General features: G+C 54.2%; 1 protein-coding gene across 3 annotated transcripts; it reads right to left on the bottom strand.

Moving 5' to 3' along the window:
- Positions 1–147: 147 nt before the first annotated feature.
- SEPTIN3 (septin 3) lies at positions 148–18,786 on the bottom strand. 3 transcript variants are annotated; one of them, XM_049822074.1, is made up of 10 exons: positions 18,350–18,786; positions 11,242–11,433; positions 10,861–10,989; positions 9,480–9,561; positions 8,964–9,101; positions 8,483–8,600; positions 7,942–8,037; positions 5,793–5,892; positions 5,263–5,314; positions 148–4,030 (listed from the first exon to the last, which is right to left on the bottom strand). In XM_049822074.1, exons 1-10 carry the CDS (start codon positions 18,687–18,689, stop codon positions 3,895–3,897), a joined length of 1,383 nt encoding a protein of 460 aa, XP_049678031.1. In that variant the 5' UTR covers positions 18,690–18,786; the 3' UTR covers positions 148–3,894. The 3 variants fall into 3 exon arrangements, with proteins under 3 accessions (XP_049678031.1, XP_049678028.1, XP_049678030.1); XM_049822071.1 differs by lacking the exon at positions 18,350–18,786 and adding an exon at positions 16,744–17,093; XM_049822073.1 differs by lacking the exon at positions 18,350–18,786 and adding an exon at positions 16,744–17,093 and having other exon boundaries at positions 5,793–5,889.
- Between the last annotated feature and the right edge of the window lie 1,175 nt (positions 18,787–19,961).

The following is a 19,961-nucleotide window of genomic DNA, read 5'->3' as shown; positions in this document are numbered from 1 at the left end:
CGAGACGGAAGTGACGTGCAGCAGTTGTCAGGTGACGCAGGGTTTAATGGCCGCCGGCGGAGGAGACGCTACAGCTGGCGGGACAGCCCCGGGCACCCCCCACCCCCCACCCCCCTCCCCGTGACGGGACGCGAATCAGCCCCGGTGTCCGGTCCACCTAAGGCCCGTCGTCGGCCGTTGGAGAGGGCCGCGGCCCGGCCCGGCCCCTCCTCCCCCGGCCTGGCGGCGGCACTGGCAGCCTGCGGCCGGCTCTGGGCTGGGCCCGAGGCGGGCGGGGAGGACGTCCTCCCTGGCCGCCCCCCCACGCCGGTCCGGCGTCTGGCTGAAGCGCGATGTTTGCCGACCTCTGTCGGCCTAACCTTCGCAGCGCCGCTTCCCGAGACCTCTGCTGGGGCGGGGAAGGTGCTGGCAGCACGGCCGAGGCAGCCTTTCCCCAGAGACGCCTGCTTGTGAACCGTAATTAACGTGTCCTCACAACTAACCACAAGCACTGGTGCCAACATGTAGCGCTGCTTGCTCTTCTTGCTTTCTCTGCTCAGGCCGTAACCGCGCCTGCTGTGATGTTTGCTACAGTCTTAGCCTAAATGGAATTTGTCCAGCGTAAAAAAAGACCTTTGGGATTTACCGTGCATTGCAAAATTTTTCTGGTGAATGGCTTATGTTGGGAAGAGTTTGTGAGTCTCCGGATGCACTGAGTGGGTACCTCTTGTGTAAAATTAGAGTCTACCCCCTTACGATATCATTCAGTTGATGTATCGGGGGGAACATCTGACTTGCCGTGGTCATCCTGGGACTCAGCTGGTGGCACGTGAGAGCTAGGATCCATTCAGGCTTTTCCCAGTTTATCCATTGTGAGGCTTTTTCCCAACAGTATCTCCTGCTGTCGCACAACACGGGAAATTTTATATATTTGCCATTTGCAGGCTTTCTGGTAGACAGGCAGATACCAGTAGGATATTTTCATGAGCAGATGGCAGTGAGGAATACCTGAGCTTGCTGTTCTCAGGGAGCTTTTATGGATCCTTTAGAAGTGGTCCGTGATCCAACAGGAAATTACAGAGCAGAGCTTAAAAGCCATCTTACTACAGACAAAAACTACTAAACCTATGGGGCAAAACACACAGCCTCACCCTCGCAATCCACGTTACAGGCAAAAGAAAATCTCTTCTGTTGCATGGGGTCTGCTTTGCCTTCATTAAGCAGGGCAGTGTTGGCTCTCTGCCATAACCCTTACTTGGGCCCAAAAGTCATAGAAGTGACTGTACCGCAGCCCAGGGTGACACAGCCCAGGGGCAAGAGAGTTCCTCTAGAGCAGTCGCATGACCACCAAAGAGCTGTGTGAGAAAGCAAGCGTGGGGAGCACCTCTGCACGCCCCCACTAAAGATGACTGAGCGTGGCTTCATGCTTCAGTGCAGTGAAGAGGAGGAGCCCTGGGGGGTCTTTCCTATTGCACTGGGTTTAAAACGTTATGTAGAGGCAGGAGCAGCTGCAGCAGAGTAGGCTGAGAAGATGCTTCTGGCAGCCAGTGATGCTGGGGACACCTCCATGCCTGGCTGGCTGGTGGAGACAAGCTGGGAGGAGGCTTTGACCCCGTGTTGGGCTGTGGATGGCCAGTGTGGGTGGCAGGATGGGAGCAGCACAGCAGGATGGTTTCTGCAGGGTCCATGGTATGGCTGCTGGCACCGATGATGAGGCTTTTGTTCTGTGAGGGGCGGAGGAGGCCTGGTGCAGGTGGGAAGGCGGCTGCAAGGCTGTGCGCACACGCTGCATACAGGAACACTGGGAGCCGTGAACGTGGGTGGTGAAAGGACTGTGAAGGGCCGGTATGGCCCTCATATCCTAGCAGTGCTGAGAATGGCTGATTCATATGGGCAGGTGGGAGCGAGAGTGAAGAGACCTTTGCTTTGCAGTGACAGCACCAGAGTAAGCCACAGAATGGACATACAGTCTTAGACAGTTTTGCTAAGGGTTGGAGCACTCTCTTCCCAACCCTGTCCCCTGTACTGCTCTGTCAACCAACCTCAGGCTTGGCTTGAGTCCTCTGCTGTTCCCTTGCTGGAACCTCTTCCTCGCTCCTTTGCCAGCCTTTCCAACCCCATCCCAAACCCACTGCACTTCCCCTGACTCGCAGCACTACTGTCCTGTGCTGTGGCGTTTTGCACATGCATTTTAAATGCAACTGGCTATTCTCCTGGAGGTGACAGCCCCTGCCAACTGTGTGACATGCTAGGGCACAGGCAGAGACTGCCGAACTTGGGACATTTGTGATTTTCTCCCCTCCTCCCTTCTGCCCAGCCAACCCTGACGCTTTTCACCTGGCTCAGGGACATCCAGAAAAGAGCTGACACTGGCTAGACAGGAGCATATATGGTCTTCAGTAAAGCTGTGCCTCTTTCTGCTCCTGGGTCTTTACCTTCACTGGCCATTCCCTCCAGGGGAAGGTAAAATGACAGCTTCTCAACAGGACACAAAATCACATTGATGAGGAGGTGTGAGAGTGAGGGAGAGGGAGGAAACAGCCTGGAGAAGAGGAAGATTCAAGTACTTGGAGAAATGGAGAGACAGAAAGGGTCAAGAGCAGAGAAACTGATATGAAGGAAGGAAGGAATCAAGCAAGCTATGGAGGGCTAAAAGGGAATGAGGGCAAAAGCACAGGAGAGGAAGACATGGAAGCTGGGAGGGCAGTAGGATGGTGGAGGAGCAGCACAAGCTGAGAGTGCCAGAGTAGCAAATGCAGCCACGTCAGTGATGAGGAGGTATCTCTTGTGTTCCCACCACCAGCAGAGACCCAGGGAGACACCCTGTCCCAGTGCTTCTCAATCTACAGCTCTTTGCACTCCTCCAAGATCCTGAAGGCCCTGTCCCAAGCAGGGCTGTCTCTGGGGGAGCTCCTGGCAGGGAACCCCCGTGGCACTGTCTTCACTGTGCTCCCACAGCAGAGGGGCCATGCTGTGGGGGAAAGGTTCAGCCGGGACCTGCCCAGTGCTGGTGGAGAGAGACCCCTGCAATGGGGGATGAGGTGGGGTGACCTCAGGACAGCTTGGTCTGATCTGCACAGGATCAAAAGCCTGTGACACAAGCATGGCTTTTGATCTTAGCGCTGGGCAAGGCAAATGCACCCTCTGCAGCAGGAACACGTTCTTTTCCCCTGGGTTTTGCTTCTTTTGGAAAATATGGCTATTTTCTCCAAGTACTTTGATGCTTCTCAAATAGATGCTACAGCCCAAGAACTAATTCCGTCTCCTCGCACCGGTCACTTCCACTGAACTGCAAAACATGTCAGTCTGTCACTTCTCCCATCTATCCACTTCCAAGCTGCCATTTCCCCTGGGGAAGCCACAGCAAGAAATGGGGATAAAATGCTGGGCCACCATGCTCTCAGACCAACCAGCTGCCTTCCCACCCACCGAGGACCCAAAAGAAATCTCTGCTGCCATCACTTGAAGACACTGTGTGCAGTGGCTCCACCGTCTCTCCTGGAGTCTCCTCTTGCCATGTCTCCAAGTGATAAAAACAGGACCACAGCATGCCCCACACCTCCCACTTCTGAAGCCCTCCTGCCCCCAGAAATCCTTCCCCCCCATCCCTGTTTCCCCCAGGCAACACATACAGCTGAGACACAGAAACAAGAGAAAGGAAGGTGACAGACAGTCCGCTGTGCAAAAAAACAAACGGAGAATGAAGACATTCTGGGAAGGACAGGGGAGACGCCTTTGGTCCCTCTCCGGCACAAAGGCAGGCACACTCACACACACAGGCACTCACACTCGCATCCTCTCACGCACAGGGAGGATGCACCACATGCTTCAGAGACAGGCCCATGGTGGAGTCAAGGGTAGCAGGGATGGGTTGTCGTATCCAGAGACACTGGGTGACAGTGGGGGGTGGGTCATTCACAGGTTACTTTCATGGTTTTCCTCTGTCTCAACAGTCATGGGGGGCAGCCCTCCATTGTCATTCAGCCGCTTGGCCCTGTAGGTCTCATAGTGGATGTTGTGGGTCACTTCTTTTAGGTCCTGAAGGTGGGTCCTGCCGGGGGCAAAGTGAAGATGGGGTTGGAAAGAGGATACGATAACCAATATCAGCACAGTCAGTATTAATCTTCTAATGATTGTCTTATTCCCTGAGATAAATGGAAGATTTCTTCAGTCAGTCTGGCTAATGAACATACCCCTCTTTCTGCATGGATGGCATGGGTGCTATCATACACAACGGAGAGCTGGAGCATCAGCATTCAAGAACACATATGCAGGGTGCAGGATATGGGCTGAAATCCCTGGCTGTGCTTGCCAGTGTCCTGCCCTTCTCACACCCATGCCAGTGGGGCAGCTCCTGGCCGTCCTGGTCTGTCAGAGCAGACATGGGCTTATCTCATCTGAAGCGGTGGTGAGACAAGGAAGCACCAGGAGGGTGTATCAGGTCCACTGCAGACCATAACCTGCAGAACACTGCTGTGAGCATTGTCCCTAACCTCCATAGAAAGCCTGTGGGCCTGGATTGCTATATGCTTTGTGATGATGACTTGGTTAGGATGTTTTTACTGGAAGACTTAAGGAAGGCATGTCTGCTGCAGAAGGTATTGCAGAGCAAAAAGAGGGCAGTAGGGTGATGTCAAAGCATTGTACCTGGCCAAGTGTATCAACACCACCATACCCACAGGTGGAATGAGCCACAGGGCTCTGGCTTTGAAGTGTTTCCCTTATTTTCTTATTTTTTGGTGGTTTTTTAAAACCTTATTGTATTAATAGGGAACAGAGTTGACCCTGGATCTACACTCTTCTACAGAATTTGGGGCAGATATCACTTGTGCTGAGACAACTTCATGAAACAGAGCAGAAATAAGACATGACAATGAAAGCTGAATGAAATACGGAGCTTTTCACTTCCAGGTCGTATGTTCCAGCACATCTGGAACCTGTAGGACACATGCTCTAGGATGTGGTAGTGGCCTCTTTCTCATTGACTCCAGCCCAGACCTGTTGTCAGCCAGAAATAGAAGTTGTTGCAACCTAATATCCTTAATGGGATATAAGGGGAGTGGTAGTACATGAAAACTAGCACCTACTTGACATAGTGGTCATGTCACTAAGAGAGACCCTAGAGGATCTACCACTTAACTCAATCCAACCCTACCCCCCATAAGCTTTCACTGCCAGAAATGTACTTTATTTTCCTTTCCCTTGAGGCTCTTTCACTATAAGAGAGTCTCAGGAAGACTCCCTGCTCCTCAAGAGCAGACTGGTGCGTGACCATGGCCTTACCTGATGACAAAATCTCGAAGTAGGGCAAATTCACAGTGAGTGAGGTTTTCCACTGAAAAGAAAGCAAGCAATTGTTACATCTGATTTTTTCAACAACCTCTTTGTGGTTACAGAGCATGGGAAGGTCATCCCCATGGGGCAGGTTCCAGGTGGGCAGAGCCTGTGTACTTCAGAAAGGACAGACAGTTGCCTGAATGCCATACTGTCAGGCATCGAGGAGACATGCTAATTGGTGCTAAGCAGTCACATGTGAATTTTCATTTGAAAACCGATGCAACCTCAGGAGCTCAGCTTCACACACTATCGTGTTCGGAGTGGCTCCAGCTTCTGCCAGTTGGCGGTAGTGGTGCCTCCTTGGCCATGGCAGTTCCTTCCCAGCAGAGTGATTTGAGAATCCTCCTCTTGCTTGGTTTAAAAAGTTTATTGCAAAAGGGCTGGGAAGATAGCCATGGGACATGTTATCTGGACCTTTGTCTATTACTGGGGCCTGCAGAGATACTTTCATCTCCCAGAAGCAAGGGGGTTTTTACCTTCAATGATTCCCCAAGGTGTTTTCCTGCCCAGGACTCTTTTGCCATTCACTTGGTACTCCTTGTCGCTGCCCACTACTGCGAAGGGCATGCTTTCCTGCTGGGGAGAGACATGTGGAGAGACCTATTGAACCCATTCCAGAGAGCAGCACCATCACTATTCCCCATCCACCTTTCCTCCTCTCAGCTCACCAAATACAAGGCTTTCTCCATGGGAAGAGGTTCTCCAGAGCAACATTTCACTGGCTCTCCTCTTCACCCATCAATGTTATCCCTAGCATTTTGGGCCCTTGCTTTACAGGTGTCCTTGCACCCGCCGAGCTTAGTGGGTAGCTTTGCAGCAGTGCCAAGGGCTCTGGAGCAGGGGGCAGAGCTTTTCTGCACCCATCTCCAGTGTTTCTGAAGAGAGGGATGACTGGAGAAGAAGCACCTTGGTGTAACCACGAGAGGGTCTGTGGTGAGTATTTCTCACCAAGTTTGTAGTTCTTCACCAGAAGGAGAGGACTCAAAATAATCCTCCCTAACAAGACATAGGAACATTCAACAAGTTTAATGGCTGAAATGGTTGTACTGAGGAAGGCCAGAAATGGGGTAGGGGTGCAGATTTCCTGGGAAGTGAGACAGTAAGTGAGGCTATTGGGGACCCAGATATCTCTAGGCACAGGGAGAAACCATCCATTTCCAGAGCACAGGGTGCAGGACACCCTGTTATCCATAAGGTTGTGCAAATGTTCCTAGATTTACTCTGCTTTATAGATGGCCCTGGGCCTGGGAAAGGACTGCAATTACCACAGGAATGGAGGTTAAAAAGCAGTTTATTTCTTATGTGTGAGACTATCCAAACCTAGGGCAATGATGCTGAAGTGCAGAACAAAATGTGGTGCCCTCCTCAAAACCAGAAACACTTTGGAGAAGAAGCAAAACCCATCTAGTCTTCTCCAGAATGTGTGAGGTATTGCCAAATGGGAAATGATTAATTAAAATGGGGAAAGTGGGAACTTCTGTTGGCGCTGTGACAGCTGGGGGAGTTGAAAGGGCAAATGTCAGGCTGCAATGCAAGACTCCTGGAGTTTCTTGAGGACTGCCATGGAGGTCAATCTATTAATGGCCTAGCCACAAAAATGATGAGTGGGATAATTAAATGCACTAGCATCACAAGGCCAAGAGGTGGTGTCACTACAAAGGCAGACTGGGTTTTTATCCAGGAAGATGCAAGTCTGAGGCACAAAGAGCAACATTTAGGGAATAACATCAAGAATTTCTGCTGCGACTTCAGAGCTCATGAACAAGCAGCAACTGAAGGAGTGAAGGACCCCACATGCTAGTCAGTCACAAGATGACCATGAGCCACCAGTGTGATGTAATTGTTTAAAAAGTACATGTGGTCCATGTGCTTAGAAGTTCAGATCTTAGAAGAGACAGGGGAGCATGAGGTACCAGCACCAGTGCTAGAAAATCAAATCAAACCAGAGCAGGCACAGAAAAAAGTGACTAGGAGCATGGACTACTGAGGAATGGGAAGCCCATCCAAAGGAGTCTGCCTCCTTTAGCTGACCAGAAGGTTGGCAAAAGATAACATTGTTCTCTATAAATGCCTTGAGTGGTGGAGGGGACCACTAGGTAGGAGAACTACTTGAGTCAGTGTTGGCACAAGAACACAGATATAACCCTGGGTACAACCTGGCCATGAACAAACACAGGCTAGAAATTGGGAGTGGGTTTCTAACACTCTGAGGAGGAAAGGATGGGACAAGCCTTCTCACAGGGGATGCGGGAGCAAAGAACAGGACTGCTTTTCAGGTCAAGTTTGGTCAGCGGGTGAGAGGGCTCATTGGGCAGTTGTTTAGGACAGAGGCTGGACATCAGCCACACACCAGGCCCCCTTGGTTCTTAATGGAGGCCAAACAGAACATTCAGCAAGAGGAGTTGAAACATAGTCTTTCCTCACTCAGCCTTCATAGCACCCTGTAGTAATGACCCGGAAAAATTAAGCTGGGAAGGAGGAATGACTATCCCTTACTCCATTGCATCTTTCATTCAGGGACCATGAAGCACTTTAAACCTTCTAGTGACACATGTCTGTTTTACATTAATTAAATATGACCAGCCCTCAGCCCTCCTTCCCCTCCCACAATAAAATGTTTCCTACCCTGATTTTGTCATTCTCTGTTTTATCCTCCAGGTCCTCATCGAATTCTTTCTGTGGGTAAAACTCGATCCCATTTACTTCTAGCTCTTTGCGCACCTGGGCAGAGAGACATTTTGGAGCACAAAGCAACACAACCCTGAAGGGCAGACAGGCAGGATGGCTGGGCAAACACATCTGGGACATCTTTCCAGTGGGCAGGGGCTGGAGGGATTGTCCCCAGGGAAATGTGCAGCGAAGTGAGGACACACAGCAGCTATGATGAGTCTTTTTTCCCCAATCCCAGTTACTTGTCTGGCCCTGCAGTTCCCGTGATAGAGCATATCACGAGATGTCACAGGGATACATGCGTTTCTTCCCCCTCTAACAGATGCCCTGAGAGCCATAAACAACTGCATCTTCAGGACTTACCCATCAACCCAGCGCTGGACCCTGTGCATGCCCTGGGGACTGTGCTGCAATCCCAGGAAGAAGGATACTGCTCATTTCTCCCACCTCCAAGCTGGGTCAGGGAAGGATCCCATGCAAGAGAGGAGATACTTACTCTTTGTTTGAATTCGGTCTTCTCCTCCAAGGTCATGGTGTCAGCCTTGGCAATAACTGGGATGATGTTCACTACTTTGCTGAGGTGTTTCATGAACTCCAGGTCCAAAGGCCGCAGGCTGCAGCCCAAGAGGGAACAACATGGAAGGGGTCACTTTACCCGCCTCGCCTTTTATCCTAGTGACTCTGCCAGCATCAGAGCATCAATGAAACCTCCCTTGTACATACCCTGCTTGCTGCCACCATGGTCTCATCTCCTTCTTCCCATCCATCCTGCCCTCTCCCAAAAAACACAGTGGCGATTCTCCTGCCTGTGTTATCCTAGACTCTTTCAAGCCCTGCAGCACCCGAAGTTAAGCTAAACAGTGGCCTGCCCCACAGGCAGGACCCTTGGGTCTGTGGCTGAGACGGAGCAGTGCAGGGTATGTATCTGGCAGAGAGGCACCAAGGGCTTGAGCAAGGACGAGGGACTGTGTACGTACGAGTGGCCCGTGGGGGAGATGAAGTAGAGGCAGCAGTGCACTCGCGTGTCTGGAATTCGTTTCTTCCTTGCAATATTGACCTCCTCTTTCAAAAATTTTTCATATTGCTCATTGATGTATTTCTCAATAGGCTCCCAGCTGTTAAGGTGGGAGAAAGAGAGATGAACAGAGAGGTACAAATCTCCTTATGTTCCTGCCTACAGTGTTCCCGGCTCTGACAGCAGCAAAGCAGGCTCAGGCATAAAAAAAATCCACCACAAGCATCTCACCATCAGCAGAGATGTTCAAGAGTTTCTGTAACTGGGCACAGAAATAGGCACTTGCTCTGTAATGTGTGCATACCTCTGAGCATGCACACAGACCCATGGTGTTCACAATTCCACGTCCCCATCACCAGCCCCCTGAGTGCAATAGGATCCCAGATGCTTTCCAGGCCAAGCAGATGAGAGTCACTCCATATACAATCTTAACTCCAGCCCTTTCTGGGACACAAGGCCTTGACCATGTAAAACTCACCAGTTCTCGTTGTTGATCTGGTCCCCAAATCCCGGTGTGTCAATCACTGTCAGCTTCATTTTGACACCACCTTCTTCAATGACTGAGGAAGAAATTGCAAACAATCATACACCTCCCTGGGGACCTGCCCTATCATGAAACATGTCTCTGTGCCCTACAAGGGAACAAAAGCGCTTTGCCCTCATCCCTGCCCAGCAAGCATGGCCAGGCCAGGCTGGGTCATGCCTCAACAGTCATGACCCCCACTTGCATATCTGACCCCAATTTTTGGTAGCCTCTGCACTAAAGTCACCTTAAACCACTGTGACACAGGAAAAAGGATTTGTGCCCAGTCTGTGGCCCAAAAGGTAGTACCTACCTTACAGGTCTTGTCCTCCCCTCCAATGCATCTGTCCTGGTTTTGGCTGGGATAATTTTCTTTCTAGTAGCTGGTATAGTGTAATGTCTTGGATTCAGTATGAGAAGAATGTTGATAACGCACTGATGTTTTCAGTTGTTGCTCAGTAGTGCTTATACTAAGTCAAGGATTTTTCAGCTTCTCACGCCCAGCCAGCCAGAAGGCTGGAGGGGCACAAGAAGGTGGGAGGGGACACAGCCAGGAGAGCTGACCCAAACTGGCCAAAGGGATATTCCATACCATGTGACATCATGCCTAGTATATAAACTGGGGAGAGTTGGCCTGGGCAGGGGGTGGATCGCTGCTCGGGAACTAACTAAGCATTGGTTGGTGAGTGGTGAGCAATTGCATTGTGCATCACCTGTTTTGTATATTCCAATTCTTTTATCATTATCATTATCATTATTATTTTCTTCCTTTCTGTCCTATTAAACTCTTTCACTTTTTTTTCCTGATTCTCTCCACCATCCCACTGGGTGGGGGGGGGGGGGAAGTGAGTGAGCAGCTGTGTGGTGCTTAGTTGCTGGCTGGGCTTACACCACGACAGCATCAACCTGAATCTGAGATGATGCTCATTACTCTGCAGCACTGTAGAAGCTGTGCTGATGCTTTGCCATGAGAAGATGTGCTCTACCAGGCTTGGATGGGACCCACCAATGCAATTTGTATAGATTATTAAGTGTCTGCAGGTGGGAACGACTTACAGCAAGGCTTCATCCACACATGCAGACTAATGTCTTGGCAGAAGAAATATCTATAACTCTTTTTCTACCCCTCGCTTTTGGCTGTGGCATCAGTGGCATTGCTGTTTACGAAAAGCCTTGGCTGGGTCTGAGGCCAGCTGAAACTGGCACTTGTCCTTTAGCTTCCCATAGAGAAAGGGCTGCCTAATACCAAAGAACTGTTGGCCTAGACTACTGGGGTCTTCTGCAAGACTGTGCTGAAGCATCAGTATTGCCTCCACCCCAGCAGCCTGGCTCTTACCATGACCGATGGCTTTGATCTCCACTGTCTTGGGGATCTTCTCCTCCCGGTTCCAGCCTGAAGATTTGCGGCTCACCTGGGATTTGAAGAGAGTGTTCACCAGCGTTGACTTTCCCAGTCCACTCTGACCTGAGGATTGCAAAGAGGAACCTCATGGCATCTGCCACAGCCTGGTGATGATTGCAGCAGGCCCAGGGGATGGAGCCAGGCTGGCAGGGGAAGGGGCTGTAGGTGTCTCCTTGCCTTGTGCAGGCTCTCCTTTCCCCCAGAGCAAGCACTGTCCGCTCCCTTATGCCCTCCCTGCAGGGCTCGCTCTCCCACCTGGCCTCAGAGGGCAGTCCCTCACCATGGTTCCCAGTACCTCAGCTGGTCCCTGCCTACCTACAACCATGATGTTGAAGTCAAAACCTGTCTTCATGGTTTTCTTGCGCATCTGCTCAATGATGGTGTCAATACCAATGTAGCCCAGCAAGTTGGCGTTAATGCCCATGGGTTTCATCGGCACGACTGGTTTTTGTCGCGGCTCTGGGACCAGCTCGGACATGGCTGCTTCGTTTTTGCTGTCCACTGGCCCTGCATGGGGAGAAAGATTGAAAAATCATCATCGCACTGTAACAAGGACCTCTCTTCTGACTTGTCAGAGGGACTAAAGGCAACTTTGAGCATCCATTTCAAGGGCTCCTGAGGATGACTGAATGGCAAGATTTTAGCAGTAAGGCTCTTCATGGAGGAACATCTACTTGAGTTTCCAGCACACTCTTCTATGTATCACTCCAGATGAGGATGTGCAGAAGTGGGGTTCACTGAGCATGCAGTGTATTGACGGCTACCTTCAAACAGCAGGAGCAGACCCAGTGAAGCTGGCTGGGCTCCTAATAGGGTGCCCAAAGCTCTGTGTGTGTCTCCTTGGTTTTGCCTCCCAGTTCTCACCAGGATCACCAGTGTTTTGCCCCTCCAAGTTTAGCATGAAATTTGCAATGGAACACATTGCAAAAATTATCATGTGCCAAGTCCCAGCATTGAAACAGAGTTTGGGATTTACTGTGAGGACTTCCAAGCTTGGCCCTTGCCAGGGGCGGCTGCGTTACTGGCCATGCAGTGCAAGGTGAGTTTCTCAGTAGTGGAAGTGGAAAGCATGCCCAAAACCTCTGCGCTTGCCTCCTGCCTGTAGATCGATGGTTTTTGTCATGCTCAAGAAACCAATCATCGTGATCAATAAACTAATCATCTGCATGTTTCCCTCCTCACCTCCCCCTCTTCACTTCTTCATGTAAAACAAACGGGCAAAAAGAAAGGCCCTGCGGGCTTTCTGGCCTCCCTGACTCTTTTTTGGGTGATGGCACACATTGCTTGGGGCAGGCCCATCCATTTATCTCTCTCTTGTCTCATTAGTGAGCAGCTCCCACCCCCTGGGAGGAAGCTGGAGGTTGGGAGAGGACAGGGCACAGAAGAAAAGCTGTAATTGGTGGGGGAGGGAGGCGTGAGGGATGAGTCTAGAAAGGAAGATGAAAGGGATGGGAATTAATACCTTTCATATACAAACCAGCTGCAAACTAGAGCCTCTCCCACTCTGATTACTTGACTTCCCCATGCTTTGTCTCATTAGATGGTTATTTTTCCAGGACAGGGGCATCGTGTTCTTGCTTGGTAAGCACTCCACTTGTTTTGGATGCCACTTCAGTTCAAGCATCTCACACTAAATTACCCCTTTCCATCATTTTGGCAGAGTTTTTCATTCCTCTTAGCAGAACCTGCTGGCTGCAGAGGAGGGTGTGAACGGCCAGGCAGACGACTGCCATTTGGTGGGTGACACATGCCTCATAGAGATGAAGACGACTCAGAGGTTACCAGGCTGGGGACACTGATAGCACCAGCTGGGGTCCCCATGACAGCTCAACCAGGCCAGGCAGAGACCGGGGTTGGGGAGAGGTCAGAGAGATTTTGTTCAAGGACAGGCTTACGCTGCAACAGGCTGCATGGCTGGCTCGTGACCCTTCCTAACATTCTCACATCAAAGCTCCTGTGCAGACACAAGAGCTACTCTACACAGTGAAGATTTTACATTTTATATAAGCTTTAATATTCCACCATCATGTGCTGAGGCCAGACCTTGCAGAGGGGCCAGCCTTGGCAGGGAGAAGGGTGCCCCCACCCAGCTCCTTTTACACCATGTGGGAAGTCTTTTATGTTAAACTGGGAGAAGGAATCTTCCCTCTGTGTGAGAGGATGGTAACACAGCCACCTGTGCACAGCACTGTGGGTAACATCTGAAGGTTCTCATACCACTTCCATTCCACTTTGCCTGCAGGGGAGAGGTCTGCTGGAGGATCATATCCCCCCCCCCCCCCCGCTCTTCCCCACTGAGCGGGGGCACTCTGAGCTATCATCATCCTCTCCTGAAGCAGTGAGCAGCACCCTGGGGGGACCAGAGCACAAGATGGACCATTGGCTTGAGCCAGGCTGGCAATTTGGAACACCTTGTGCTGCCGGGCAGCTGCTGGAAGAGGCAGCCTGCCGAGTCGAGTGTTTCTCAGCTGCAATCCACTCCTACACCCGTCACAGCTAGTCTGTGCCTTTGCTGCTGACAAAGCATCCCCTGGGGCTCCTGTTGTCTTCTTCCAGCTTTCTCAAAGCTGCTGCCAGCCAGGAAAGCCCATCTCCGTGGCACAGCACGGAGGGCCAAGCCAGCCAGCTCTCCTGCATCCTGCCCTTCGCTTGTCCTCTCCCGGGCTGCCCCATGCCACTTGTACCATAGTCATAAGGCTCTGCCGTGCCCCTCATCCTGCTGCAGCATCCACCAGTGTGCAGCCCAGGCAGCCCTGCTGGGTTCCCACCTACCCCGGAGAGAGGGAGAAGAGAGAGGGAGATATGGAAAGATGAGGGGACATGGGACAGGGGGCTGTGGCCCCAGTGAAGCACTTGACAACTGCAGTAATGGGGGCAAATAAGCCCCAGAGGTGGACAGGGAACAGGTTGAGGTGGGAAGAAAGCCCAGCTGAGCAGCTGCATGGGGTGGGTGCAGGACCTGGGCTGTGCAGGCTGCAACCGCTTTGCTGCTTGGGCAATAGCTTGTCCTCAGGGACTCTGTTGCCCTCTCCTTTATTTCTTCAGCTCCTTGTTCTTACACAGGGAGGAGGAAGGAGGGAAGTTGCTGGCAGCCAACCCCAAGGCTCACTAAGAGGTTCATAAGTCATCCCTCAATCTCACCAAGGGACACTTTGCTCAGAGCCAGCAGATGTTGCTAACTCTGCTGTGGACATCACAATATGTGGCCATCTCTTTGCAGGCTTTGCTGCTGGAGCCAGGAGCTTGCAATGGCTGGAGCATGTATTTCAGAGTCAGGGTCCTGAGCACCTGAGACCAGGAGAAAAGATCTCCGGAAATGTCCTTAAATATTTCCTGGATTTTATATCGGTGATGTCACCCTGGGCATTTTGATTTTGGACATTCAAGGTCTCGGGGTAGATAACCTCCCTTTCTGCTCTTGGTCACTTGCCTTCCTCTCTGTGTGGGGTGCCTTCCCATAAAGCCTCAGGAAGGGAAGTCCCCATTTTGCAAAGAGGTACCCAAGGGCTCAGCTTTCTGCACACGATTTTTCACTTCTTGACTCCAGCAGAGGAATCCAAAGAGCCAACTGAGGAACAGCCTGCCAGGGAGGTCAGGGTGTGCAAAACCAGGGCCAGAGCTTTGAGAGGCACCTTGAGACATGAAACGTGTCTACCTGGTCTCCTGGGAATGGCTCTGTTTTACGTGCAGTAATGCTAATGCTGCAGCGCTCTGACTGACTGGTTGAAGGGTAGCACTATGCATCCTAGGCACATCCCGTAGCCCCTCCAGCTGTCTGTCCCCTGTAATGAATACAGGATAGGGCGCTACAGCCAGCACAGCTGATAATGAATAGGGGGTTAGCGAAGGTTAACCACTTACATCCACCATTTGCACTGCCACCCTTTTCCCTGCTGCTTTGTTCTGTGTGCTAAGTGAAGCTCATTTAAGAGGGCAGTTGCTGGTGATGCCTATGCTGCCCAGTTCCTGGTGGGAGGTGGCCCGGGCTGGGCTGCTGGAGGATAGTCTCTGGATGCTCCACTCAGCTCTGGAGCGGGGAGAGGTGCAGCATCTGAGGCCGGGGCAGGCAGGGCCAGAAGGGCAACGGGTACCTGGAGAGGTCCCAGTGGTCCCAGCTAGCTCCTGCTTCTGACACCCACCAATCCACCCCCAGACCTCTCCCTGGAAGGCCGGCGTACCTGGCCAGCAGCAGGCACCGCTACCGCAGCACACCCTTCATGTCTGCCTGCCTCTGATGTTTGCAGCAGCTACCTGGGGACAGAAGTGGCCCTGCAGGTCCCTTAGGGGCTCAGGTAGCGGGGACTGACATCTACTCTGTCCCCATAACCCAGATACAGTCGCATCCCCTCCCCCTGCCTTCCCGTCCTTTGTCTGAGTGGCAGGAGGGAGGGAGGGCTGCAAACAGACGCTCACCACAACCCAGCTTCCAGCAAGGAAAGGCTATTTAACGCCCCCCCCCCCCCCCGTAACACATGGATGGCCTCGCTGCGGCTTCTCTCCCGTGAGGCACAAGGCCGGCTGGCGCGCTCCGTTTGGAGGCAGCGATCCACACACGCATCTCACCCCAGCCCCTTCCACCCATGGTCCCACTCCCTGCAGACATGGAACGGGGAGGGGGGACAGGTTTGGAGCCTGAACATGGCTGGCAGAAGCGGGCTCTCGGCAGGTGCTGCCAGGTTCCTAGGAAGGAAAGCAAGCAGCTGCTTCAGTAGCACAGCCTCCCTGGGGCTTGCAGGCATTAGGATCTGCTCCTTGCTTCAGATCTGCAGAGGTGCTGGACTGAGCATCTGCCCACTGGAAAAATCCCTTTCCCCCCTCAGTTTCCATGATGACCCCAGGGCATTTTTTCCAGCTGTGCCAGGCAAAGGCAGAGCCCTGCCGGATGCACCGCCTGACCTCAGGGTGCAGAACAGAGCCATCCTTCTTACCGGATCTTTTTCCCTTGCCTGAGGATCACCAGGCATTTTGAGTGAGGCAGGGAAACTCATCCCAGCCCTTTGGGCTGCTGCAGCCTTCCCGGCAGCAACCTTCCTTCCCCTCAGCGCTCTGCAGAGGGCTTGGGCAGGAGGCCGGCTCTGCCGGGGCTGCAGTGAAATCTAGGGCAGCATGTGCCGAAGACTCTCTGGAGATGCAGGAGCTGGAGGTGAACGGGTTGAGCACATCCCCAGCTCAGTCCAGCCGCCACAGGGTTAGATGCTTGCCTCAGCCCCGGCCGTACCCTCGGTGCCACTCCCCGCCTGTGCAGCCCTCGCCCTATTCCACGGCTCGCCGCCTGGGTGGCACGGCTGTATCACAAGGCGAGAGGATGCTGATCACCCCTGGACCAGGGTGCCCATGCCACCGCAGCTGCCTGTCCCCCTGCCCGTCTGCCCGCCAGTGCTGGGGCTCCCTGCCCGCCTGCCAGCTCCTGCGCAGATGCCCAGGGAGCGGCACAGGACATCCCCGCTGCCCCCGCAGCAACTGCCTGTCACTGGCAAGGGACAAGCCAGTCGCCGAGCAGCTTGAGGGCTTTCCCCAGCCGTGGACCAGCTGGGATTATCTTTCTTTCAGAGCAGCCCCTGGCGCCAGCTACTCCCCATCAGCCCCGCAACCAGCCCCGCTCCTTGTCCTTCATACCTGACTGCTGCCACCAAAGGAAAAAAAAAAAAAAGAGGGAAGACAAAGCCAGGACCAATTTCCCCCACTGCCCTTTGGGGTTATTCCTCCCCCATGGGCAGAACTGGGCAGTGTGCGGGCTCTGCAGATGGTGCCGGCACAAAAAGCCCCAGCGGCGTCCCTCCGGCATCGCCCAGCCCTGCCAAGCCCAGAGCATCCTACCTTTGAACATGAAGCTTCCTTTGTCTCCAAATCCTCTCCCAAGGGGGTGGGTCTCCCCCCACTTTTCTAGGCTGATGCTGGCACAGCACGGTGGGCTATGAGGCTCCGCTTTTACCTCTCTCTTTCTTCCCTGTGTCCTCTTCTCCCCCCCTCTCCTTCCCCTCCTTCTCCAGTGGCTATTTCAGCGGAGCGGGGATGCTGGTGCTGCTCCTGCTGCCATCGTCATGTGACCTGAATATTAAACATCGCCGCAAAATCTCCCCCCGCGCACCCTCCCCCGGCTCCATCCTGGGCCCCCGCCAGCCCAGGGGGCCATGGCCATGGGGACGGAGGGGCTGCCGCCGATGGGCCCCCCATGTCCCGAAGGGGCACCCCTTGCACACCCACGCTGCACAGGCCGTTTCTTGCCCCTTTCCCTCCCAATTCCCCAGCAATTTCAGCATCTATGCGTGTTTAGGGAGGGGAATATTTAACCCTTTGCAGCTTTGCTCCAGTGGGGCTGAGAAAGGGTGCTTTTTCCCCCTAGGTATTTATTGGGCTCGGGGGATCACAAGGCCTCCTTGTGCTTTCCCAGAGGGAGGATATTGGGAACATTTTGGCTCATCAAAAGCAATCTGCCCTTCAGCTCCGCTTGCGGAGGCGTGAGAAACCTTTTTTCCTCCAGCACCGCGATTCCTGGCTGTCAGCCCGCGGTGCAGAGGCAGCGCGAGCGCAGTCCCTTGTGTGTATGTGTGTGTACACACACGTGTGCATGCGTGTGCATGTGCATGTGTGTGCATGCGTGCGGGGAGCAGGGAGAGGTGCTGCCCGTGGGCCATGTTGGCGTACGCAGATCACATCCCCGTGTACCCCGGCGGGCGTGTGTGCCTGGCGGTGCCCACCTGCATGTGTCTGGTGGATGTGCCCGCGCCTGGAGAGCCGTGAGGATGCCCCGGGCTGCTGGGGCCTTTGGAGGCGGACGCCCCTTCCTCCCTCTGCGCTTCCTTCTCCTACATTTGCGAGCCCTGTGCCCTCATGCTGGAGAACGAACATCTGGGACTGCTCTGGCCCTCCGCTCGGTGGGACGACGGGAGCACCCTTTCGGGGATGTCCCCATGTGCCGCTCTGCCACGCAGCAGCCCCCTGGGTGGGGGCTGGGCTGCGGGACACCTGGCAGACTCGGCAAGGGTTTTGGGGACCTCTTTTTGCAGCACCCGGGGGCAAAAAGGAAACTGCGCCCGTGCTGGGTTACAGGAGCATTTGGAAATCCCCGTCGGCAGATACCCAGGCTGGGCTGAGCAGTGGACAGGCTGGCTGCCAACAGACAGATGGACAGACGGACGGACGGGCATCCCAGCGCCCGCAACATCTCCTGACACGGTGCCCGCAGCCGCCCGCTTCCCAGATGGGTGCCAGGCTCACCGCCGCATGGGGTCACCTCCCACCTGCCTTCACCCACCCACACTCCCGGTTGTGGGCAAAAGGGAAATCACTCCCCGGGGAGGAAGCACCTGTCCTCCCCCACGTCACCCCACGGGCCCTGCCCCATGCTGAGCCCCATGGCACTGCCGAGGGACCCCTTGGTGCCTTCCCCCCCGCCCACCCCAGCCCGGCAGCGGAGACCCACCGGAGCGTGGCAGGGTGCAGGGCACCCCCATCTTCGTCGGCGGGGAGACCTCGGCCCCACCAGGGCCACCACGTCGCTGGGGCCCCTCGGCCACCGTCAGCCGGGGACGAGGGGGGACAGGGGTGATGGGAGCCAGACCCCGCAGCCGCTCCCAGGGGGGCCCCCCTCCAACCCCGCCAGCCTGCCGCAGGGTGACCGAGAGGCAGCTCCGCTTCGTGGAGGCGGCAGGGGTGCCGAGGGGGCCGTCTCGCCGTGGTGGGGGGCCTGGGATGCGGCTGGGGCCGGTGGGGCCGCCTGGGGCAGGCAGGCGGCTGCGGTGAGGGGCGACGTCCTCCTCCATGGCGGGTGCCTGGAAGCAGAGGTGCGAGGGCGGGAGGCAGGTGGGGCTGGCGCAGTCCAGGGGGGGCCCAGGCCTTCCCCGCCGCTGGGGCTGCAGCGTCCCGGGGCGCAGCGGTCCCCGGAGCCGCTGTTGTCCACAGGCCTGAGCCCCCACTGGCAGCCCTGCCGGGCCGGCCAGCCCGCCCCCGGCCGGGGACAAAGGGGCGCTTGTGGCCTGCTCGGCACGCTCCCACGCCTGGCGCCGTGGCCGTTCCTGCCCCCCGTGCCTTCCTGGCCTCCGCCACGGCAGTCCCACACCACCGGCAGCCCCACGCCACTGGCAGCCCCATGCCGCGGCCCCCTGCCCCGCTCCCATGGTGGGAGGTGGAGGAGCGGTGCAGACCCCCCAGGTCAGGCCAGTGCCACCTGCTCCTAAGGACAACGGGTGCAATTTAAAAAAAAAAAATTAAAATTGCTAAATTTTTGAAATGTTTTCCCTTCCTCTCTTCTTTTTTTCCCCTCAAATGGCAGATTCCAGTTCAACAATTTATGCCCCACTGAAGAAGGTCAGTGTTCACTTGTTGGGTGTTTGTTCGCGTTGATGCTTCTTTCCCTTATTCTGATTTTCTTTTGCTCCTTCATTACTCTGATTATTTCTTGCCAACTTTGGGGCATTTTGGGTGTCAAGAGGGCATCCGTTACAGGGGATCAGCTTGCCACCTACACCTTCCTTGCTATAAAAGAGCCGTTGAAGGGCAATGTAATAACCAAGGAAGAAAGGAGAAAGGTGTTTTGGTGTGGTGGGATGAGAATACGTGTGGTTTGGTGGGCAAATGGGAACAAAGAGAAGGGGAGCCAGGCAGCAATAGCACCCACAGCATGGCAGGGGCAATGCTCGCCTGCCTTCGGGTGGCCAGGGCTGGGGAGCAGAAGGGGAACCACCGTCCTGTGACCCATAGCGAGTCATGGGGAGTGCTGGGGGAAGGCTCAGGGCAGTGTAACTCCTCTGCTGCTTTAAAGGCAGAGAGAGAGAAAGTGGAAAAGACCAACCTGATGCTGTGCAGTATTTCCAGCACTAAGTATGTTCTCTGATGCTTTACGTGGTTTAATTCAGTATCTGTGACTATTTCCCTCTCCCCTGAGGTCTCCCTGGCTGCACAGGTCCCACAGGGGAGAGACAGTCTCAGTTTTCAGGCAGCTTTTGCCTTTGGCTTAATTATTGCCAGATAGCCTCGCAGTGTAGCTGACACAGAAACCAGGCGGATGAAGACCTACCCTGCTGTAAAGGAAACCT

The sequence above is a fragment of the Accipiter gentilis genome, chromosome 18 (assembly GCF_929443795.1).
Source record: "Accipiter gentilis chromosome 18, bAccGen1.1, whole genome shotgun sequence".
Taxonomy (NCBI): Eukaryota; Metazoa; Chordata; class Aves; order Accipitriformes; family Accipitridae; genus Astur; species Astur gentilis.
Note: the sequence above shows the minus strand (reverse complement) of the source record. Positions and strands in the feature narration are given on the sequence as shown.

Bases quoted from the DNA above. Each gene is read 5' to 3' on its own strand.
- SEPTIN3 (XM_049822074.1), bottom strand. From the start codon at position 18,689: ATGGAGGAGGACGTCGCCCCTCACCGCAGCCGCCTGCCTGCCCCAGGC. The intron at 8,601-8,963 runs GTACGTACACAG...CTTGGGCTGCAG, and splicing joins ATCTCCCCCACGGGCCACTC to CCTGCGGCCTTTGGACCTGG. The intron at 5,315-5,792 runs GTAAAAACCCCC...CTTTCTTTTCAG, and splicing joins ACCTTGGGGAATCATTGAAG to TGGAAAACCTCACTCACTGT.